Below are 25,214 nucleotides of genomic sequence, written 5' to 3' on the forward strand. Positions count from 1 at the left end.
ATATAATACAGCTATTCTAAAATGATAGGTGGACAATTCAGGCCCTCCCTGTATTACTGTGTTTTCAAAACTTTATCTGCAAATTTATTCAGTCATTCTCTTTTCAGTATAGTTTTATAAACATAGAAAAATAACTGTAACAATGTGTGGTCTAAACTCACCTTAATACACCAAGTACTGTGCAGACTACTACATTAATTTAATAATATATTTAGACATTAAACACATTGTCTTGGCCTTAGGTATGTCACTGTCAATTTGTAACTAGATACTTGTTATTTCTCATTTTCTTCATGCAAAGCATGTATAATTACCATCATGGAAATACAAAAGAATACAGATATTTTGTGGTGCGTCTTTAACTAGTTTACATGATACATACAAAAGAAGTATCCTAAAAAAGATACACGGCCGCATTAGTCAATGCACACTTTAAACTACATATGGTTTGTAGTTGAACTCTGCCGCAGTTTCACAACCGAGGGGATTCAGGTTTATGACGTAAACTATTTCCACCAACCCCCGTCATCGATAAGGGGATGTAAAACTGTATTTCCACAGGAGCCTTGCAACGGATTATACTCTCAGACCACTTGCACACCCCTTAAGAAAATATTATCTATTCTATTCGAAGACCTGTTGAATTTTTCATCCATCAATCAAAATGTACAGTTTTAATCAGCTGTTAAATGACATTCACCCCAGATATTTACATGAAGTAAATGTGAAATCAATATCGGCCTGCGGCCGGAAAAAGAAATTTAGTGCAACTGACAAAATGCGATTCATTGCTTTAATTACCGATTCTGTAACATGAAAATAGACTATACTATTATATACTAGACTCAAGTCTGAGATATGTTGGGTTAGTTCGATCCTGGGCTTTGCGACTGAATTAATATTTCATAGAAGTAAGTTAAGATATGATTACTTCAATCGAAAAGTTTTTTTTCTTTATTGCACTAACTCGTATGTACATTTTGATGGAAAACATAAAGCATAAACTTCAATAAAACTACGAACGTCCCAAGACAATCAATTTCAATATCTAGTTACCAGCGTATTTCTTTTGTTGGAAACTTTTAATATGCATGTTTGCTTATTTACACGCAAGATAATGATTAGATTTCTTGTACTCGTAAATACCACGCAGAGTGCTCACCTATCTCGCGGTAAAAGTTTGACGTAACGCTATTCGCATTCACTCACGTAAAGATAATTGAACAATGCAATCCCGTTTTTCCCCAATGAAAATACTGATTAGTACATTTCTAATCAGTGCAACACAGTATGATGCCAAAATGTAATCAATTCATGAAAAATATAAGTTAAAAAGTAAACTTTGTGTTCTGCTCGTCCAGGTTTTGGAAGTTAAACATTGTCACATTCACATGCAAAACGATAAATAATGCAATGGACTTATTCTGCTTATTAACTGTATTGGCAAAACTTGTACTTATACACGTGCAGGATGTGTCATCTCTTGGTAATTATTGCCATTTTTTATACGACTATGAACACTTTCAGACTTATTTAAATTGAGTAAGGTATGTATTTTCGATATTTTTTTTTCACAAAAATCACCGACATCCAGAAAGTCTATTTTTGTATTCGAATCAATGGAGTTAATAAATGCTTCAAAATAATCATAATTTCTTTGACAATTTTATAACTAATCTAATATAAATTATCCAGACTTATAGGCACATAATGTGTATGATTTTAAAGGTATATGTTTATCAGCATACATGTAACTTAAATTTTAGTGATAGAAAGGGCTGAACATGCATTCAATTTTACACGTTATTACATACTCGTTTCTATTCCCCGTTCAGTTACACTGGTACCGGAAACGTCAATATTTTTCCATACACTGACGCCTGAATTTCATATCGGGTGCGTGACGTAATTCAGTGTGTGTTGTTGCACTATTTTTTCTATTTAGTTCAGTATTGTCAATCCTATTCAAGCTATTGAACATATTTATGATATTTACAAAATATTTATACGTGTAGATGCGTATGTAATAAAAAGGTTATTATCTTTGCATCGGGAAATATGCACTCGTTCTTCAGCGGAAGAATATTGCGCTCCTAAAGTCGTGCAATATTTCCGCTGAAGAACTCGTGCATATTTCCCGATACAAAGCTAATAACCTATAATTATCGTATCTTTCAGTTGATTGTGGCGTATCCTTACAAAACGTGACGACTGATGAGCCATGTACAGAGGTTGATTTTGATTCAGTTGTGACCCCTAACGTAACAACAGAAGGAGCCATTAAAACTTTTCTGTGCAAAAACTTGCTTACACGCACCAGAGCGAAAATAGACTACTGTCCAGTAGAATTATGCCAATCAGACGGAACATGGAGATTACCGAGTTTGTCGTGCGCAAGTATGTAATTGTGTGCAAAATTGATTTATTACACCCATAGTTTAGTTTTCTAATTGTGTTAAAAGGCATCAAAATAAATATTTATAAGATATGTTTCTGAATTTAGATATGATTAAATCTGACAGAAGAGAACTGAAAATATGCCACACTGAGACCTAGTACAAGGCAACTTTAACTGTCTCCACACACAACCAAATAAAGCAATAGCAGATTCGGTTTGATAAACCTGGTCATGAAAGGTGATAACTTTACAAAGCCTCTCATGTTCTATAGTACCGGCTTAAGAGAAACTCTGCTGTCCTGTACAAGTGCACGTGCTCCAAGGGACCGGAAATAATTGCAAACAATATGTTGTGAGTAACATGCCAGTATTTCAAGAAAACCAAACCAGGCAATGATACAGTTTTATATATTCTACAAACTCATTTCATTTTGACAATGTTACTTAAATACACGTTAAAACTTCGTTTTAAACAGTTCCATGAAAATTCTTCTAGTGTCTTTGTTCACAATTTCACAATAAGAAGAATGAGCGATTACATACTTTTAGAACAGATGTCGATAGGTAAATACACATAGCCATTGAATTACTGAAATATAATTCTTAAACTTGGCGTAACCATAGTAAGGTTACATTAGTGTACCCAGGCAACGTCAAAATGTCACGAGCAAAAGTATATATATTATGCTACGTTACTTAATGTACATTAACATAGAACCGCTAAAACATTGTTTAATTCTTACGATCAAGCATTAAGGATGATGTTGAGACGTATACGGAGAAATAATCATATAATCATGATTGTTTGTTATTAAACTTTAGATACATTCGTTGGTTTTTTTTCGTTCAGTTTGTTTTATTTTTTTATTTTTTTTGGGGGTGGGTGGGGGGTGCTGGTGGAGTGGGGAGAGCTTTTATAATGCATTTTGTTTAATTGCTAAATGCGATTAATGTCTTTTATTCTGCTTGGTTGTCGTCTATGCCTCCGACGGTTCGTCTCCTAGCTATGGTTCTGCCAGAATACTGGCTCAATGGAATTGCTGGATAAATCAGTTCATCCTATGCAGACGCGTTCTGTTTTTCGTGTTTAGATCATTGTTGGTATTTACTAGTGTAGCAAATTTCATAACGGCCGAATGTTTTATCCGTTAAAATTTGGCATTATTTACTTTGTTTACTATTATAACTGGCCAGATATTGTGAAATTCTCAACAGAAATTGATTCGACCTTACTTACTTTGTTATTGATTTGAACGGAATTTTCATTAACTGGTCAGAAATGTTAATTACTTTGTTTACCTGGTCAGAATATTGTTGTTGTTTACAACTTAAGGAAAGTGTTTCACAATCGAATGTTTTGTCTATTAGATTTGATCTTAATTACTTTTTTGTTTCAATACCAGTCATTTATTTTCGAAGATACCCATTGGTGATTGATTCTACACCTGTTGTTTACAGTTATATAAATGCATAATGGATGTTTTGATTGAAATGTTTTTGAAATTGCTATGAAAATTTTGAAATACTTGTAAACATGTTATTGCGATACATTATTTGAAAAAGGTATAAATACTCGGGAAAATGCTTAGAAAAAAGACTGGATTAAGAAGAGAGGACTGAATCAAACAAATCAAATTTGAGGACTGTATCAAAGAGGTCAAATTGGAAGACTGAATCAATGAGATCAAATAGAAGGACTGGATTAAGAAAAAGACTGAATTAAAAATGATGGGATCAAAGAGATCGAAGTAGGAGAGAAGGAAAATGTTTAACAAAAATTGAGTAGGATAATTTAATGGCACGAGATCGGGTTAGAGAGAGAGAGAAAGAGAGAGAGAGGGAGAGAGAGAGAGAAAGAGAGAGAGAGTTAAGGAATATGGAAATTTTGGAATGGGTTAGATTAATGTAACATAGAACTTTTCGGCTTAGAAGTATGTATTATTTAAAAGTTTGGTGTGGGAACAAAACTGTTTAAGAAGCTGATGTATTTATATCTAGATCGATTCTTAGTATAGTTCAACTTGTTAATAAACCCGTGTGTGTTAAAAATACTGCTGACTTTCTTAATCTATGCAACATACAATGAGGAGTGTGGTGTTACAAACTCGCTTTGTGGAGAGTCGGGTTTGCTAAGTGTTTCCCTATAATAGGCATGCTACATCTGAACATAAGGTGACATTGATATTTTCACAGTCTCCTATTCGTAGCAAATATGCTTCGACTCGGCCTGCATTGCTCCCTACATTAAGGAATATGACTAAAGATCATCCATGATAGGAACAACATTCCTTTTTTGACGGAGATGAAAATTGCGTAAAAGTTTCATCAGGGCTTCAAATGAGTATGCAGTGAATAGCTGGGATATGACTTTTAACATAAACCAGAACGCCGCCATGGTTTTCTCCATGTTGACTGTCCTTTCTGAAAGGTGCAGCAAAATTATCAAAATTGGTAGAATCAGATTCTGTATCATTGCTTCACAAAGTTTTGGCAAAAGAGAGGACATAGATAATATATATAATTTAGAGTAATCTTGCTTTTTCCATGTACTTTGCGGGATTGGATGCTTGTGTTTGTGTATGTTTGTCGTGTGCATTAGCATTGTGTACTGCTGTTAGTTGCGGTTTGGGGAGTGTGCTTTCTTAGAATGTGGATTTACCTGTTAGATATTTGTTTCTGTTAATATGAAGTCATGTGTAAATACTAAACTGTATGTAAAAACATTTTATTTTTATGAAGGTAGTGAATGTTTCAATGGAACATCTGAAGATTACAACGGACGTAGAATATGTACTACCACAGGGAAGCACTGCCAGCGCTGGGATACTCAAACACCATGGTCACATCCGTACACAAATGATTCTATGTTTTCCGACATAAACATAATAGAAGCCAGCAATTACTGCCGGGACCCTAACGGAACCAGAGGAGCACCTTGGTGCTATACAGAAGATAACAGTACAGAATGGGAATTTTGTGACATCCCAGATTGTTCAGGTTTTAAAATCTCTTTTTCGTCAGAGAACTGAAGGCTGTAATTCTACACAATTAACAGTATTGACTTATAATGATAAATGATATAGTCACATAATTTTCTCGACTGCGTTATACATTATAATTGACAGTAAGGCAAATAATTATTTAGGATTTCATCTTGGACTCTATATTACATCGCATCTGACATGAAACATAAGTTTTACATTTAATAAAATCACTTTTTCGGACAGACAATGTGTAGAAAGCTTGCAATTTCAATATATCATTTACTTATTATTGTCTTACAAGAAATGAAAATTGTTACTGTTTTTGTATTATATCAAACGGATAACACCTTAGATATATAGCAATAAAATGCATTTTAACATAGAGTTAATGATGGAGTATTATTTCAAAACAACCATTTGTAGTAAATATGTTATTAGCCGTATTGTCTTGGAAATATAGGAACATTTTAATTTCAGCTGCCACAGTATCGCAAGGGAAATGCCAAGGAGGTTCGTACAAATTGAGAATTTAATTATGAGTGTTCAGTTATTCATAAACAAAGGAATAAAATTATCAACCCTGATATATTACGTAAGTGGACTTGAATACTTTTTTCAAACATGGTGTGTGTGCGTGCGCGCGTGCGTGCGTTTGTCTTTTGCACGTGAGAGTCTGCGCTGCTGTGGTTTACATTGTAGGGAAACGGTGCTTAAGGAACATAGCATTCCCCTTTTTAATATTCATCCTTGTTCCACTTTCCATTTTAACCCCCACCCCCACCCTTCTTCCCCCTGCCTTTCTTCCCCTTTGTCTACATTTTGCAAAAATTAAAATGTATTTGTTGGATTTTTGAAGCAACCCGTCTATTATATTTTTCCGTTACAGCTTCTTTTTGTTGTGGGCCTACTTTGCAATTACGTGGCTCTGTGGCTGTGTTTGTGGTGCTCTGTGCTTCCGAGAAATCTACCCTTACCTTTTATCATATGTAATTTACACTTTACCTTACCATATTCGCCAATATATCTTCTTATATATATAGATCACTGGTTAGTAATCTGAATAGATTGAGACTGGTGCTCAGTGCATAACACTTTCATAACTTGTATATATGCGAAGACTTAGTTTTAGCGTTTTTTTACGAGAGTGTTTTAATGTAAAGAAACGATCATTTTTTTGATATATTTCAGATTATTGCGGGGATCCAGATTCTCCCATTTCTACAGACAATATCTGTAGTCAAACCAAATTGGAAGAGGGTTACACAAGGAATATTGGGTCCGTAATGAATTACACGTGCCAGACACTTTTAGATGTGTTCTCTTCGTTGGTCAGTTATTGTCCAGTTAGGACGTGCCAAGCTAATTTCTACTGGACCTCGGCTTCTCTTTCTTGCGGAGGTATCACTTTAAGTTACAGCCGAAACGTATAAAGTGATTTATGCCTGAAGTACTAAAAAAGAAAATTATACTTTAACAAAATAATAGACTGTATAATGCATTTTCGGTTTCAACACTATTTGTCGACATATTACTTTAGCAATTATAAAATTGAATACCACACAATTAATTTGTAAAGACTGACTAATAGCAAAGAAATCTATTTTTGAAAACGATAATTAACCACCGTTAAAATAAAATGAAAAATAAATTTATTTTCTAGTTTAAGATGCAAAATACGTATAGCTTATACTTCATGGAATAGTCCTTTATCTATTTTGTACCATACACTATTCGCATCATGACCTGTTACTTTCTCTTGAAACGACAGTGGCATGTTCAGTATTAACATAGCTATTAGTCATCTTTGTGCGTTTCTAACTTCTTTTTGTATTTACCTATTAGAGAATGAATGTTATGAAGCAGGCAAGTCCGAGAATTACACCGGTAAAAGAACTTGCAGTGCTAGCGGATATACCTGCCTAGCCTGGAATACACAGTCGCCGCATGCACATAACTTTACGTCCTCCGACTTCCCAGATTCTGACAGTAAGCTAACAGTCATTTTTATTATGTATTTTATCGGGTATATACAGCTGCCTTTTGACGAGATGAACAAAACTCTTTCCGCATTTTTTTTTTCAAATCCTCCCCGATAGTTTTTCAAGGAGAGCTAAACCTCTCCCGTTACAATATGAAGCCTCTTTTATTGAATTGTGTCATGGTGTCCATCTTTCATCGAACAGTTACTTACGGATGAGTACGAACGTATTGACAACTTTCAAGATTTATACGATAAAACTAAAACATACCGAAATCGTTGATTTGATTAAAGAAACAATCGCACAAGTTACACGTGATTCAATGCATTCACGGTTAACGGACGCTAAGTTCAAAAGGGAGTAAACGGAGGATTAGCTAGTAAGTATATTGTCGGCCCTGTAGAGGAGATGGCAGTGTAAGGATTAGCTAGTAAGTAGATTGTCGGCCCTGCAGAGGAGATGGCAGTGTAAGGATTAGCTAGTAAGTATATTGTCGGCCCTGCAGAGGAGATGGCAGTGTAAGGATTAGCTAGTAAGTATATTGTCGGCCCTGCAGAGGAGATGGCAGTGTAAGGATTAGCTAGTAAGTATATTGTCGGCCCTGTAGAGGAGATGGCAGTGTAAGGATTAGCTATTAAGTATATTGTCGGCCCTGTAGAGGAGATGGCAGTGTATTTGGGACTGCTAACTGATACAATAAAACATAATAGGGATTACATTGTATCTTTTATGCTACGAAAAAGAGGTTATTATATACTAGATGTACATTTGTGCAGGAGTAAACCATAAAAAACATGTATTAACAGGTCGTGAAACGCCCTTTTAATACACGAATTTCCTCCTATTAATACATAGGATTCAGTTAAGAACGTAGTATTTGTTAATGCAAGAATACCCGAAAATATGTGTCGTTGTGCGCCATTTATGACGTCATGTTTATTAACTGGCGTAAATTTTAAGCCCGTTACTTATTTTTCTGTAGAACAACATGATCAGTGTCTGACAATATGAGAACAGCAGAATAGCATGTTATTGTCAAAACATAGAGTACAGAGATCTCTGAAATGTGTGTAACACTTGCCAATATTAACCTTACAGTGTCTTGAAAGATATTATTTAATATCATGCAATGCATGTACAGTAGTCCAACCACGACCTAGTTATCTCTTACTTTCATTCTCATATCAGGGGAAATAACTTGAGTCACTTATTGGGATGAGCTATATAACACAGAATGTATGAACTTTAACGTTTCTAAATCACGGCATATTCACATAAAAATATATAGCACATTACAAAATATTAAGAAAAAAGTACAAAATAAACTCATTTCGAAATGTAGTTATTTGAAAATGAAAAGTAATATTCCAATATATATCACGTGACTTCCATTAAAAAAACGAACCGCCCGGCTCGACTGCTTCATGATTGGAAATAATAATATAAAACATGTCAAAGTACTTAAATATTTTCCAGTAAATGCAGCTGGTGCGTACTGCCGAGATCCTGGTGGTAGTGAAGGACGACCATGGTGCTTCACAACAGAAACACCTCCCGCTTTGGAATATTGTGATATCCCAGAATGTTCAAGTAAGAAAATAGAAAAAGTGGAAACTCCATAGGTCGCTCAACACGATATAAATGAAAATGTTGCAGGCTCGGTTTGATTAAGCCTGTTCACTCTAACCCAGTTTGCTCCGACTGGAAAGTATATTTCTGCTAAAATAATCATTCTCTACAGTTACTGACATGAAGATTGTGAATTAAAGCCCTGCTCCGCGGCTAATCAAATTCTATTGTGTGTATGCAACCCATAATTACATTTATATAAAATAGACTCCATTTTGACAGGCGTCACTGTTCATAGTCAGGATTTTCATGCTTTTTCAGTGACAGTTTAGGTTAAATGGTAGGACTAGTGCAGGTCTTTAAATCATTTGGTATTTGCCCGTACCAGTATGAATAAGTATAGGAAAAAGTCACAATATTTCAAATGAAAATGATTCCCAGTAAGTTATAAGGTTTAAATCTTTCTATAAATATTTCCCATGTTTAAAAGCAGTTGTTTTCCCTTTGTTGTTATTTAAATGTCTCCAATGATATTTATCAATTTGAAATATTTTCTCAAAATGCAGCTTTGACAGTGAATCATGGAAATTGTCTTCCTCCACGTAAGTACAAACGTTATCATTGCCTTACCCCGGTAAGCATGTGCACCTGTCAATACTAGAATTCGATACTTGTGTTCATACCTTTATACTGAGAGAAGGCGATACTAGCGTTCATATTAACTAAAGGAAGGCAATACTAGTAGTCTGTCAGACTACTAGTATTGCCTTCCTTTAGTTAATATGAACGCTAGTATCGCCTTCTCTCAGTATAAAGGTATGAACACAAGTATCGCATTCTAGTATGTATGAATGCTTATATTGCCTTTAATAAGTATGGACACTGGTATTACTTTCTCCTAGTTAGTATGAACAATTCTAGTGCCTTCTTCTCCAAGTAAATATGAACGCTGCTGTTGCTTTCTCCTAGTAAGTATGAACAATTCTAGTGCCTTCTTTTCCAAGTAAATATGAACGCTACTGTTGCTTTCTCCTAGTAAGTATGAACAATTCTAGTGACTTCTTCTCCAAGTAAATATGAACGCTACTGTTGCTTTCTCCTAGTAAGTATGAACAATTCTAGTGCCTTATCTCCTAGCATAGCCTTCTAATATTTATGAACGCTATTATTGCCTCTTAAATGAAATAATAATTCAACAATATCTTAGGAAACAAAAATAAATCAGTTTCCTTTATCATTTTTATACGGTCGAGGCTTTATTTGCAACAAAACTTAAAATGTAAGATAAAATAAATTGAGGCATGTTAAAAAAAACAAAGACAAATATCAACTTTTATTACCAGCAATTTATATTCTTTTTGAGATTTTGAACAAAACGAACTTAATAACACCACTGAATCCGTGGCTGGGGCGAAATTTTACCACCGGCAATAACATTTAAGGACTAGTGTTATAAAGGTAATTAAACTCTGTAAGAAGGTTCTTTGGCAACAATAAGGCCATAATAAACGGTAGGCAACGCCACTATTCAAATAATCGAAAGTTTTACATATATATACCTACATCTGATTTTTTATATGATGGAATCTTTCAGCTGATTGTGGCGTTTCCTCACATAATGTGACGACTGATGAACCCTGTACAGAAATTGATTTTAATGCGACTGTGACGCCAGACGTGACAACAGAAGGTGCCATCAAAACGTTTTATTGTGAAAACTTGCTTACACGCACCAAAGCAAAAATAGACTACTGCCCTGTAGAAATATGCCAGTCAAATGCAACATGGAGATCAGCGAGTTTGTCGTGCGCAAGTACGTATTTCTGTGTTATTTCATTATTCAATTTATTTAATAATTAGGCCAACATTTTAAATATTGTATTTAACTTTGAGGGTACTCCGATGCAAAATTTGACGACAGTTGTTTTCTAAGAACAAGCATTTCTAAGACAACAAATCCATTCCAAGTAAACAATCATTTATTTTTGCTTAAAATCGAAACCTTTTAGCAGTCAAAAAGTATAGGATTTTCAAGCAGCCATAGAGATGATTGACAACTCAAAGAGAAGCCAGAGCAAATTCAAGTTTGTAGTTTTCGTAAAAGTACTATGTCATTATGTTTAAAATGTAGGTAGTGAATGTTATAATGGGACATCAGAAGATTACATAGGACGTAGAATATGCACTAGCAATGGTACGCTCTGTCAGCGGTGGGATACCCAATCTCCATGGTCGCATCCTTATATCTATAATTCTATGTTCCCTGACAAAAACATCACATACGCCAGTAATTACTGCCGGGACCCTAATGGAACCAGAGGAGCACCTTGGTGCTATACAGAAGATCCCAGTACAGAATGGGAATTTTGTGACATCCCAGATTGCTCAGGTATTGTGAAAACCCCATTCCAAATTATCATTTGTATTTATGTCAGTTGTTTTGAGCGAATTTTAAATTTAATTCTAGAACCACAGCATTGCTATATAAAGTATCGTTTGTTGTAACTGGTAACTGATTTTCTTGATTGCATTGTGACTTATTGGACAAACATTACAAACAAATGCCACAGGAGTTGTACCAGATATCAGAAAACGAACAGGAAACTTCTTAATTACTATCACGTAAGGAAATAATGGCGCTTTATGATGTTTCTCTTCATGTTCTGCAACGACACTGAGTACACGCGTATATATTTCATTAGGCGTGTTTTTGCATAATCTTTCACGTTAGCATTTTTTTATTTTAAATTTTGTTACCACTACGTATGCTAGAGATTTAACTAGTGGGGGTTATTTTTTTGTTTTCACTATCTGGTAACTTTTGAACATTGTGCGGGTTAAGAGCGGGGTAGGGTTTATGCTCACGGTTATAATCGCTTAAAGATCCCCGGTGGTATTTTACAACTAACAGTTCCAACACGGCACCCACTATTTGTTTGTTTTGTGCTTGCGGTCTTTTTGTTATTTTGGTGTAAAAGATTGACATTGACGAATCATATACACACCCTGCTGTTGGGTTTCGTTTATAGGAGGATGCATTCTTGGAATGGGGTGATTCATTTTGGATTCGTGTCAATTACACGAATGCATTTCGTTCAGAAAATGCACATACCTTATTTAAGGTATTGATATTTTGCAAAATATGAAAGGCAACCGATTATACCACTAGTTATGTCATAAAATATCTAGTACTTGAAAATCAATTTCAGCATTAAATTTCAATCAAACTACGTATTTATTTGTCACATATTCTTTGTAAATTTTGTATAAATCCTTTCATTTTAGTTGTCACGATTGCGCAAGGGATATGCCCAGGAAGTAAGTACAAATATGATATTTTTCCTAATGCATTTGCTTTTGTTATGGTTATGACATTACTTGAAAAAAAAAACAAGAGCTCCGCAAAGCGGGGCAATATACGCCCGAAGGATTACATCATAGGATGGGAGCAAAATTTAAAGAACTTGACCGTTATAGCCCAAGGGAGCGGAACAACATAAGGAAAACTTCAAAAAACAAATCTTAGTCCACAAAAACAATATTCAAAGTCCTTATCAGGTACAGGTATGTAAAAATACACCTAAAAATTAGTGGTACCATCCATGTTGTACTACAGAAAAGTGGTCCCGGTTTTTCCCTATGGCCAGTAATAAAAAAGTTACAAAATAAGCTATTTATAGTAACATAAAAGGGAAGTAATTAAAAAAGATATTGTAAGTGAACAAAAAAGAGATCTGCCAAATAAAAACAAGAGCACTGCAATGCAGAGCAATATACACAAAGCAAAGACATATATGACCTTTGACCATTAAGTGTGACCTTGACCTTGAAGCATGTCATCCGGAACATGCGTTCTGCACACCGCCTCAGTGTGGTGAAAATTTCTGCCAAGTTTCTTTGAAATCCTTCCAACAGTTCAAGAGTTACAGAGCGGACACGAAACAAACTGATATGACATTTGACCCCTAAGTGTGACATTGACCTTGAAGCGAATCGTCCGGAACATGCGCTCTGCACGTTGTCTTGGTGTGGTGAACATTTGTGTCAAGTTTCTTTGAAATCCTTCAAGGGGTTCAAGAGTTACAGAGCGGACACGAAATTGCTAACGGACAGACGGACACCAGCGTCATAACATAATACGTCCCTTCGGGCGTATAAAAAGAAAATCGCTGTTAGAAATACACTGATGTCGTAGAATGAATAAAACTGAATAAGGCCACTGTTTGCTTTTATTGAAATTTCGGCAAAATGCCACTGACAACATGTTGTTTTTAATGTAATCCGTCTAATTTTAGAGGATTAAACTGGTATTGTATTACAATAGATACAAGAGTTAAATGTAGTTAAAGTAATGAGTTTGTTCAAAACAATAACATCTGATCAATGTCCACTGAGTGCTTAATGCTTGATTCATGTAAGTATTTCAGTGTAAGTTTATTCAAACTTTGAAATTTCCTAGCCTGGTTGCCTAACCAAGATAGAGGCATTTTAACATACGTTTAGATTTAACAAACGTAGCCTTACGAATGATATGGATATTAGAACTGGGGCCGTATTCATAAAGCATCTTAAGTATAAGTTTTGACTTAAGTTTAAGATTTTACTTAAGTTTGTGGTGATTTCAACTTAAGTCTAAGTAAAAACTTAAGTTCTAGTCATAAAACAGCTAATACTTAAGATACGTAAGAAATGACTTAAGTCAGAAAATAAAATAGCGTGGTGAGTACGATTAAAGTGTTGTTTTCAGAAAAAAGCACTTTAAACATAATTGTGCATGTTGTATCTGTCTGAAATTAATGTTATTTTTTTAATTTTTTCGTCCACAATAAAAAACAAGAATTTCTTATTAAGATGAATATGAATAACAAATATACTTAAGTAAAATAAATTTCTAACCTAAGTAATACTTAAGTAAATAATCAATTTCTTATACTTATACTTAAGATGCTTTATGAATACGGCCCCTGGTGTATAACATTTGTCAAAGAGTTGCATCAATTACTTATTAAATTGAAATTAACCAGAAATGCAAGTTTGTCAAATTTTTATAACCTTCCATTACCTATTTTGGTAGATTGAAAATAAAATAATTCCGAAGCAAGACACCGCTTCAGGGTACCAAATGGAAATATGAAACTGGAAATCAAAATATTTTCATAAGGGGGCGGGAGAGGGTTGTAATGGAAATGTTTTTATAAAACAAAACACTACAATGTACATTTCTTATAGGGATCTTACTAGATGCAACTTAAATCACAACAGACTATATAAAAGCCTATCACATTTAGGCATTTTGACTTCTAAAGCGAAGTGTGACCTACGGCGCAGTTACTGTATCCGTTGTATTTCAGACTACTGCGGGGATCCTGATTCTCCCGTCTCTACAGACAATATCTGTAGTAAAACCAAACAGGAAGGCGGTTACACAAGGACTGTTGACTCGATCATCAAGTACACATGTCTGTCAATGTTGGATGGGTTCTCTTCACTGGCCAGCTATTGTCCAGTTAGGACATGTCAGTCTAATTTCTACTGGAATTCTGTTTCTCTGTCCTGTGGAGGTATGATTATTATTTCTAACAAATTTAGTCTAACCTGTATATGCCTTTGCATCCAAACACTTTAAATGTCTGTGTTCACACCTCGAAGGGTACTTGCACCTACTTAAAAATGACATTATATTTGAATAATTTGATGAAATAATATTTGGATGTTTTACTTTATTTCAGACGTACTTGAACAAAATAGATTCTTAAAACACACATGCCTTAAAGCTAAAAAGAATATATGAAAACCGTCAAAACAAATTAAAATACATTTTTCTCCCGTGTAGATTCAAAACACATAATGCATATGATGTAAGTGCACGGTAGCTTCTGTTTTCTTATATCACAACGCTTTCTATATATGTATTTCAGATTTACTTTCACTTAAAATTGCTGTTCATGTTAAAGCTTAGATATAAGTGTTAACGTTAGCTAAATCATGTCGTTGTGGATTCGTGTTTTTCATTTTTTTTATGTTTTATTAGTGAATGAGTGTTATGAAGCAGGCAGCTCCCGGAACTACACTGGTAAAAGAAACTGCAGTGCTAGCGGATATGCCTGCCTAGCCTGGAATACACAGTCGCCGCATGCACATAACTTTACGTCCTCCGACTTCCCTGATACTGACAGTAAGCTGATTATTTTTTCACTGGTTATTTATATGGTTACTGGCCTAATACAGCTACCAAGTTTCGAGCGAATTAGGCTTGTAGATTTTGTATGTTACATTTTCATTCCCGAGCGCTTTGGGCATTATAGCATAGTTAACACTGGCATTGAGAATTAGTACAAAGACACAGAAAAGAGCAAATAACATATAGTAAGCGTCATTTTACTTCATGTCTTTATTAGAGTTCAAACCCTTAATTATATGCGTACTTTTTATCATACTTAAACAAATTAATTTCTCATTTATCTGACTTATATATGATAAGTATTTTTTTGTGCAAAAATACGTTTTGTTCTTGGGGTTGGATGTCTGAAGTGCAGCGTTTTGTCGAAAATATTTATATTGCAAACCTTCAAATATTCCCCATTATGGAATCAAATTTCGTCCTTTGTACCCAGTCGTGAAACGCCGAATTCAGGCTTTATTCTACGTTTTCCGGATACATAAGTTACGCCGTCACTTCCGGTTTATCAGACGTGCAGAACTACCTTAAGAACGATATGTGTGCTAAACATTAAAGCGTATATAGTCACAATGTAAATTGTTCTTGTGTATTTTCCTCCCAGTAAACGAAGCTGGTGCGTACTGCCGAGACCCAGATGGTAGTCAAGGACAACCTTGGTGCTTTACAACAGAAACCGATCCCGTCATGGAATATTGTGATATCCCAGAATGCTCGAGTAAGAAAAACTAATCTAACTGCTACAAGAATGAAGCATTAAAATTTCAAAAAGACGTCTAATTCCAGTTTACATAGTCTGAATGTCCCGATGTTAATTAGTATAGGATAACCGTGTCTATTTTCTCAAGATACAAACCAAGATGTCATCAAAGCCGAATAAGTATTACCAAAATTTAATACCACCATCCATTTTAATGGCTGTTTCAAACCGTATATTCACAGAAAAATTCCTGTAGTATGCATCCACGCAACATTCAAGGTAGAAAACTTTAGCAGCCCGTTATGATACAACTTTTATTCGAATGATTTCAGTTTTAATGATGTCTGAAAGTAAAATTTCTGGTCAAAGTAAATGCTCAGTAATTTGCAGAGATTTAAACATTTAATATTTCCTAATATTGTTCCCCCCTTCTAATTATGTAAATGTCTCTAATCATGTTTATTTTATCTTAAATATGCAGCATTGCCAGTAAATCATGGAAAGTGCACTCCTCCGGGTAAGTATGCTCGCTAGTATTGCTTCCTTCTAAATACATATGGCCACGAGTAATATAAGGCATCCTTAGCCGATTTGTTGAGGTCACTTGCCTATCACCGGTGTGGGAACGAAATCTCGATTGTGGTGTATAATTTTATGTGACGAAACCATCCAACGGGCTTACGAAAGATGGGTGGCTCAACTTAGGTGCCTTCATATTCCTTGAACAATGCTCGAAGACATACTTTACAAATTAGCTAGCGGATGGATTCCTATGTTTGACTTCCTGTAAAAGGTACACTTTGCACGATGATAATGTGCACAAAAATAAACTTCAAAATAAACTGGAAAACGAGGCAGCTGCGAATGCTTATCATTTATAATTGATATGGATGAACAGAACTATCTTTCCTACAATATCAGGTCGGTAAATAAAATATCAATAATTCATGCTAAGGTCTTTCTGTGTAGGAAAGACTTCCACGAGCTATATGTGATACCGCTAGGGCGTAGCTCTCGATGTGTATGGAACCCGTTGGCAGATCTTTCATCCACAGAAATGCCGATGTACGAGGTCGAAATCCAGCTAATACACCTCCAACTACTATCAGTCCGAGCCAGAAGTATAGGATGTCAATATTAATTATCTACTTTTTTGATATCGTAATGCTATGCATTTTGTTTCTGAATTTACTTCTAGATATTATAATTATTGTAGTTATGCTAATGCAGTTCCAGTTTTCTGATAATGCGACAGTATGCCAGCGCCCACACGACTGTTTTTCAGTCATATAAACGACAGTGTCTTCTTATATGTTATATGGCCAAATTGTCAAATACCATGGAGGTATCAAGTGCATGTCCGCCTGCCCGTTAATCTACAATTTATGTCAGATTCAAAATTAAATACACCATCATCAGGTTTACATGTCCATGCTCACCAAAATAGGTCCGAAACCTCGTCTGGGGTGACTTTTTCAATGGAAACATGCAATATATTCCATAGGGTATCCGTGATGGTACGAACATAATCCCGGTATTTCCTCAAATCTTAAAATGGCAATTTCCATGACTTCTTCTTTTCAGATACACAATAAGGTTCAAAGATGATTTGTAGACAACATCGGGTTAAGACTAATTAAAGATTTGTATACCCTCGAGCAGTGAAATACATGCAAATTTCTTACTGGTCACGCAAATAAGGATTGTTACATGACTAAACTCATAAAGGCAATTACACAATGCAGTTCTGTGTACAGTTCAAATAGTGTCCGTAGGAAGTATAAAACATAACCAAAAAATTGGGCTTGTTCATGAGGGTTAATGCAATGTGAAACAACGCTCGCTACTCAGGCAAAGGCTGAACAGGGGATCTGCTTTAAACAGAAACATGGAATAAACTCCATGATCCCAAAGAACCACACATAATACCAACATTGAGCTAAAGTATGGGCGGCTGTTTTCAGCCGCTACACAACACTTTAAGACTGGTATTGTAAAGTTAAAAAACTATTTAAGAGGACCCTTAAGGTAGTTACTAATCATTTGAGTTCTATTTACATTTGATGTTTATTTAAAATATGACTGGTATTTTCAGCTAATTGCGGTGTCTCCCCACACAATGTGACGGTAGATGAACCTTGTACAGAACTTGATCTTGATGCAATCGTCACACCAAATGTAACAACAGAGGGAGCAGTCAAAATATATTCGTGTAAAAACTTACTGACGCGCACCAAAGCAAAAATAGACTACTGTCCTCTAGAATTATGTCAATCAAACGGAACTTGGAGATCAGCAAGTTTGTCTTGCGGAAGTAAGTAATTGTTTACCAATGTAATTTGATACACCTGCTGTTTTCGTTTTTTATGATGTGAAGCAGCGTCGATTTATTTCCGCGATACTAGTGGTTAATGTATTCTGGTGCAAAGTATGTAACGAAAACAAATTCTACATTTCAACTAAAGAATTCATTTCCAGTAAAAGCGCTAATATGTGTGAAAACAGGACACATATACTGGTTTCTGGTTGTGTGTTTGACTTGTCTTTCATACGTCGCTGTGGTGTTATGTTTCCGGTAGCTGCGATTTGGAAATGTGGGTATTCCAACTAGATCACTTTCCGTCGCCTTCGACTTGAGAAACGCGACTTCTCGAACAGTCAGATAAATTGTTATTTGTCAAATCAGAAAGAAGTTCGAGTAAATATAATTTGTACTATGTCTGAATAATTTACGTAAAAAGTGACATATTTTTCATTTAACATTCAGGTAGCGAATGTTTCAACGGGACATCCGAAGATTATATCGGAAGCAGAATATGTACTGCTTCAGGTAAGATCTGTCAACGATGGGATCAGCAAAGTCCATGGTCGCATCCTTACATATATAAATCTATGTTCCCCGACAAAAACGCAACAGAAGCCAGCAATTACTGCCGGGATCCTAACGGAGCCAGAGGAGCACCCTGGTGCTATACATCAGATCCCAGTACAGAATGGGAATTTTGTGACATCCCAGATTGCTCAGGTATTGCGAAAAAACCCATTCTATATTCTCATTCTTATTTTCATCTAACATGTTTAAAGAATTCCAAAATATATTTTTATACATTTACTTTTAATTATAAAATTACAATATTACTTTAATTTTTAGCGTCTGTTGTTGTAAATGCATTATGCGTTATCAGGTTATAATCATGCATGTGTTTTCTTGGTATTTATGTCACACCTACAGAAAGTCAGGTCAGATGGCGACTTTCCCGATTTTAACTGTGGAGGAAGTCACCCAGGTGCCCCTTTTGGCATTATTGCAAGAGGTCTTCCATAAGCCAGCTAGATGGCTTAGTGCTATCAGCGCGGCTGCGTTTTATTTAATGTAACTTTTCCTGTTCGAATATTTTTATAATTACAATAATATTGTTTGTGACCCCTGTACATCCAATTAATATTCATTTATTACATCCCTCGGGAATATTGCATTCAAGATTCATCGTGCCCGTCCTTCGTGGCTTTTAGCACTCTTTACTTCCGTTTGGATTTTTAGGGGAAACTGCATTCCTGCTCATACGAAAACATTCTAATCCCGATGCGAGTGATTCAAAATCAGCGATCTTATCCACTCGGCCAGTAAGGCTTCTTTATGATTGTTCATAATTATATTGAGCGAATGGTATAGACTTGAACATACATGAACTATACTTTGTATCCGATTGCAAATTGCCAACAGTTCCCATTTTATTCATTTTAGTCTCTGCCGTGTCACGAAAGTGATACATGAATATATTTCGGCCAGAAATTACTGATAACGTGAAATTGTCGCCATGATATTCATTGACGTTGCGCAAATATGAATGACAAACTGAATGCTATACCTGTTGTATAATATCGACGCCTATTAGTAAAAATCGCAGTTATTTCACTCTTACTAAACTATATTACTCAAAATGTGATATCAGAATCCGATTTGGAATCGGCATCCGACTGTCAAAATATTTCAAACTACCGACATATTTAGTGTTTTTTTTTTTTTACTTTGAAGTGTGTCTATACCTTTACATTTTAGCTGTCACGGTGTCCCAAGGGTTATGCCCAGGAGGTTCGTACAATTTCATATATTTTGCTATGCACGAAAACTGGTCATTCTGCTTTTCTTATGATTTGCTGTAATGATAACAGCCATCTGTATTTTTGTTCCTTCTAAAAAAACAATTGATGTCGTAAAATACATGACAATAATGACATGGTCTTTTTTAAGTGAAATGAAGGAATGGCAGTGGTAAAATATTGTTCTAAACATTAAAAGTGATTTTTGGGAACTCTAAGTTAGGTACATAACAAAGACAATCATGTAACAATTGAATCAGTTTACAATTACAAATATAAACATCATATTTGCATTTACTTAACAGTTAGTAAGAAAAACTTCAATTTAAACGTAATGTATGATTTAGTTAATGTTTTAATATATTACAGATTACTGTGGGGATCCAGATTCTCCCCTTTCCACAGACAATACCTGTAGTAACACAAAACTCGAAGGCGGTTACACAAGGAATATTGGCTCTTTAATGAAATACGAATGTCAGACTCTCTTAGTTGGCTTCTATTCGCTGGCCAGCTATTGTCCAGTTAGGACATGCCAGGATAATTTCCACTGGACTTCTGCTTCTATTTCTTGTGGAGGTACAACTTATGGTTCCTATGAACTTAACCTTAACTGCACCAGCCTCGCAATGTCTTTGGTCCCAACTGGGTTGATGTTTACATCACCATACTTTCCTATAAACGTGTATTGTATCAGCTGTACCAGTAACATTCTTTTAAATTTTATTACAAAGTTCAAAGTGAGATATATGTGTTGCATTAGCTGAGTATTGTTTTTGTTCACTGAAGTTTCTTATTCTTATTTATTAGTGAATGAGTGTTATGGAGCAGGCCAGTCTAGGAACTACACTGGTAGAAGAAACTGCACGGCAAGCGGATATACCTGCCAAGCGTGGAATACACAGTCCCCACATGAACATAACTTCACGTCCTCGGACTTCCCCGATAACGATAGTAAGCTGCTACACTTTACCTACCTTATAAAATATCATACTTAATACCGTGCTAAAAATAAACCTTAAAGTACATGCGGACTTAAGACTAAGCTATGTTGTATTCACAGAGACATTTACATAGAAATATATGACATTCCATAATACAAAGCATTAAAATAATGTGCACGCTTAAGATGGAAAAGTCAGTTTCAACTGTTTTGCGGAACTTGCATAATTAAAGAAACTGGTTCGAATATTTTGGTCTTGAAATGTAATAATATGTACGTATCATGTTAACATTATTTCAATATGTTGTAGTAAACGAAGCTGGTTCGTACTGCCGAGACCCAGATGGTAGTCAAGGACAACCTTGGTGCTTTACAACAGAAACAGATCCAGCTATGGAATATTGTGATATCCCACAATGTTCAAGTAAGATAATCTTCATTAAATTTGCTTCAGCATCAATCAGTACTTATATTTAGAAATAAAAACTGTAAATGGAACCACCTTGGCCTTTTCTTGTGTGAGTACGAATTAGCGTTGGAACACTTCTGAATTTCTCTGCATACATAAACAGTGACATCTCTACTGACCTGTTCAGAAAATGGACCCTGTGCATATGTTTGTCTACGGAGGATTCCTTTAAATTCGTACATGCCAGAACTAAGGTAGCTATACGGAGCTCGAGTACCGTAAACTTCAGTTCTTTAGTAAACGTTTGCTCTCTATTTGTATAAAAAGGTTTTACATTTATTGGACGTGGAAATGTAGAATGTTGACTTTAACAGTTTTTATGTTGAAAATAAATTTCGATATGTAATAAAATTTATATTTTTATTAAAATGATATTCTCGGTACATTGTGCCGTTCTAAACTGTTAATGTTTCTTTTAATTCTGTTTTATTTATTGGTTGTGATATTTTACAATTGCAGCTTTGCCGGTAAATTTTGGAATATGCCTTCCTCCACGTAAGTAATTAATGTTGCCTATATTCAGTATAACACTGTTAGTATTGTTTCCAGTCTGTAGGAAAATTATTCAGTTACGTATAATCTCCTCCCATTATGTACGAACTCAAGTATTACCTTCTCTCATTAAGTGTGAACGCAAAACTATTACCGCCTCTCAGTGAGCATGAACGCATGTGTTACCTCCTCCCAGTAAGCGTGAGCACAAGCGCTAACTCCTCTCAGTAAGCATGAACGCAAGTATTGCCTCCTCCCAGAAAGTATAAACACAGGTGTTAACCTCTCCCAGTAAGCACGAACGCAAGTATTACCACCTCCCAGACAGTATAAACACAGGTTTTAACCTCTCTCTGTAATCATGAACGCAAGTGTTACCACCTTCCAGAAAGTATAAACACAGGTGTTAACCTCTCCCAGTAAGCATGAACGCAAGTTATACTACCTACCAGAAAGTATAAACACAGGTGTTAACCTCTTCCATAAGCATGAATGCAAGTGTTACCAACTCCCAGAAAGTATAAACACAGGTGTTAACCTCTCCCAGTAAGCATGAACGCAAGTTAAATCACCTACCAGAAAGTATAAACACAGGTGTTAACCTCTCCCAGTAAGCATGAACGCAAGTGTTACCAACTCCCAGAAAGTATAAACACAGGTGTTAACCTCTCCCAGTAAGTATGATGTAAATATAAGAAATGATTTGGTTTTTCGGTGTTCATGCGAAATGAACGACAGATTCATGCAAAATGAACGACAGCTCCTACTCTGTCGTTCATTTCGCATGAACACCGAAAAACACAGATGTTACCCTCTCCCAATAAGCATGAATGCAAGTCTTACCCCATACCAGTAAGCATGAACGCAAGTGTTACCTCCTCCCAGTAAGCATGAACGCAAGAGTTACCACCTCTCCAAAAGTATAAACACAGGTGTTAATCTCTCCCAGAAAGCATGAACGCAAGCATTAACATTTCCGAGTAGGCTGAAGCATAAGTGTCACCTTCGCCCATTAAGTATAAATGCAAGTATTACCACCTCCCAATAATCATGAATGCAAAATTACCTTTCCCAAGTGAGCATAAACGCAAGTATTACCACCTCTCAAAATGTATAAACCCGGGTGTTAACCTCTCCCAATAAGCATAAGCGTCACCTCCTTCCAGTAAGTATTAACGCAAGTATTACCTCTTTTCAATCAGCATGAATGCAAGATTACCTTTTCCAAGTGAGCATGAACGCAAGTATTAATATTTCCCAGTAAATATAAGCGTAAGTGTCACCTCCGCCCAGTAAGCATGAACACAAGCATCTCCTTCTCCCAGTACTTATGAACGACAGTATAACCTTTTCCAGAAAGTATGAAAGCCAGTGTTACCTAAACGCAAGTGTCACCCCCTCCGAGAAAGCTTCAACTTAAGTATTACCTCGTCAGAGTAAGCATGAACGTACAGTACGTATGCCAGTATTGTCCCTTTTTCAATTTATCTTACAATTAGATAAATGTGTGAATAAGATTTTTGCGTAACTTAGTAGGTTTTTAATTAAACGAATAATGTGACGAACAAGAGAGGATGATGTATGAATATTTCTAAGGCCGCTTTGATTTGAATCTATCGGCGGCCAGGGCTAAAATAAAGACATTTTTTGGATTATATTATCGATATGCTTGGAATGCTCTTATTCGTTTTAAAACCTATTACTTTCTAGTGATTACTCCTATGATGTACAGTATATCGTGAAAGTATCAGAATGCATGTGTACTAAAAGACATGACTGCTGAAATACATTTCATAATTTTCTTTTAATCGCTCTCCTCTCTATGATTTATATTTCAGCATATCGTACTCACGGACTTGTGTATAAACGACTGAATGTTGACAGGCCCGGGTTCGACATGCAGACTTCCATACCTTTTACAAGAACACCCACGTCATGTTGTCTCCTCTGTAACGAATATCCGTTTTGTGTAATGGTAACATTTAACAATACAGATGGACTTTGTATGCTGTACCAAGAAAACGCTGCCGTTTTAGCGAGTATAGAGTGCAGTATCAGAAAATGTTACTTGATAGAGTACCTCATATGAACGATTTATTTCGTGTATACCGTCACCACTACCATGTCCACGGAATAAAAAGATTATGTTTTTTTCCAAATTTTGCATAATATAAGCTTTCAATCGGAAGATAATTTTGTGTCAGAGAATACCTCCCAATCAGGTGAAATATCCGGCTTGTTAAGAAGGTTTTTTAAAATCATAACACTTATGTTATTGTCCTTTTCTTGACTGAATGTCAAGTTCGAGCACGTTATCATTTTTACACTTTCCATCCAATAAAATATCCCATACCGTCACAAACTTTCTTTGTGACCTATTAACAATGTTAGTCGGTATGAAAGTCCCTCAGTAAGTACAGTATCCATTAAATTAAATGACTGCTGAGGTTTTATTGAATTACACGCTAGTGTATCATTGAAGGTTCCGCGCGCACCGCCGTATGAATACATCTGCGGATGTCTCAAAATTGTTTTTTATACATGTAGCATGTGTAAATGAGTTCTGCTCAACCCGGGGCTGGAAGGTGTGGACGGTAGCATGCATTTCCACTACCGTCCATGAACAGGCTCAATCAAACCGAGCCTGCAACATTTTTGTTTTTGTCGTGTTGAGCGACCTGTGGAGTTTCCACTTTTTCTATTTTATAAGCAATTAAGCTCAAGTAGAGGGTTACCATAGTTTTTCCACAAACGTTTTAAAGCAACATGCCTCCAGATTTCGCTAAAAATAATCTTTCTTTCAAATTGAAGTTTTGGTCGTATTATGAACATTAGAATATGAATCTTTGTTTCTAAAATATTTTAAAAATTCCAAATCAAGAAGAAAAGATTACCACGTCGAGAATCGAACCCCGGACCGCCGCCGCTCCAATAGAGCTATAGCTGAAGTAGTGAATAATGACTTCAAAATATAGGTATTTATAATTGAGACAGTTTACCTGGAGTGAAAGCGTGACAAACGCTTTTTAATTTTCATCGTAAAAAGTAATAATATTCTCATGTGCTTCCGTAACATAAAGTTTTTCGGTAATTAAGTTTTAAAGTCTTCTTAGGAAATATAGCATTTATTTCAAGATATCTAAAAAATATATTTTTTGTTGTCGAACGATCTGAAGGCATGTCGCTTTAATAGTGCCACTGATTTTGTTTGATGTGCTCAGTGCTCGAAGGAGCTCCAATCTGTATATTTATTTGGTTTTATTTTTTCCATACAAATGTTTGGTGATTTTTATTGATATGTTTAAGTTCACAATGATACAAGAATTGGTCATAACGCAACTTTCCAGCTGCTGATGGAGAAGGAAGAACCCAGGTTCTCAACCAGGGATTACTTCAGGTAA

The 25,214-nt window shown here is 35.6% G+C and overlaps 1 protein-coding gene across 2 annotated transcripts; it reads left to right on the plus strand.

The window, feature by feature from the left end:
* Positions 1 to 1,288: 1,288 nt before the first annotated feature.
* Positions 1,289 to 24,023, plus strand: LOC123564213 (apolipoprotein(a)-like). 2 transcript variants are annotated; one of them, XM_053536844.1, is made up of 23 exons: positions 1,289 to 1,486; positions 2,179 to 2,397; positions 5,138 to 5,395; positions 5,860 to 5,892; positions 6,571 to 6,780; positions 7,225 to 7,368; positions 8,838 to 8,951; positions 9,497 to 9,532; positions 10,525 to 10,743; positions 11,062 to 11,319; positions 12,216 to 12,248; positions 14,282 to 14,491; positions 14,962 to 15,105; positions 15,713 to 15,826; positions 16,290 to 16,325; positions 17,904 to 18,122; positions 18,576 to 18,833; positions 19,869 to 19,901; positions 20,279 to 20,488; positions 20,720 to 20,863; positions 21,163 to 21,276; positions 21,781 to 21,816; positions 23,652 to 24,023. In XM_053536844.1, the coding sequence occupies exons 1-23, from the start codon at positions 1,414 to 1,416 to the stop codon at positions 23,900 to 23,902; spliced, it is 3,366 nt and encodes a 1,121-aa protein (XP_053392819.1). In that variant the 5' UTR covers positions 1,289 to 1,413; the 3' UTR covers positions 23,903 to 24,023. The 2 variants fall into 2 exon arrangements, with proteins under 2 accessions (XP_053392819.1, XP_053392820.1); XM_053536845.1 differs by lacking the exons at positions 1,289 to 1,486; positions 2,179 to 2,397 and adding an exon at positions 4,005 to 4,180.
* The last annotated feature ends 1,191 nt before the right edge of the window (positions 24,024 to 25,214 follow it).

The sequence above is a fragment of the Mercenaria mercenaria genome, chromosome 2 (genome assembly GCF_021730395.1).
Source record: "Mercenaria mercenaria strain notata chromosome 2, MADL_Memer_1, whole genome shotgun sequence".
NCBI lineage: Eukaryota > Metazoa > Mollusca > Bivalvia > Venerida > Veneridae > Mercenaria > Mercenaria mercenaria.

Bases quoted from the DNA above. Each gene is read 5' to 3' on its own strand.
- LOC123564213 (XM_053536844.1), top strand. From the start codon at position 1,414: ATGGACTTATTCTGCTTATTAACTGTATTGGCAAAACTTGTACTTATA. The intron at 12,249-14,281 runs GTAAGTACAAAT...GTTGTATTTCAG, and splicing joins GCAAGGGATATGCCCAGGAA to ACTACTGCGGGGATCCTGAT. The intron at 20,489-20,719 runs GTACAACTTATG...CTTATTTATTAG, and splicing joins TGCTTCTATTTCTTGTGGAG to TGAATGAGTGTTATGGAGCA.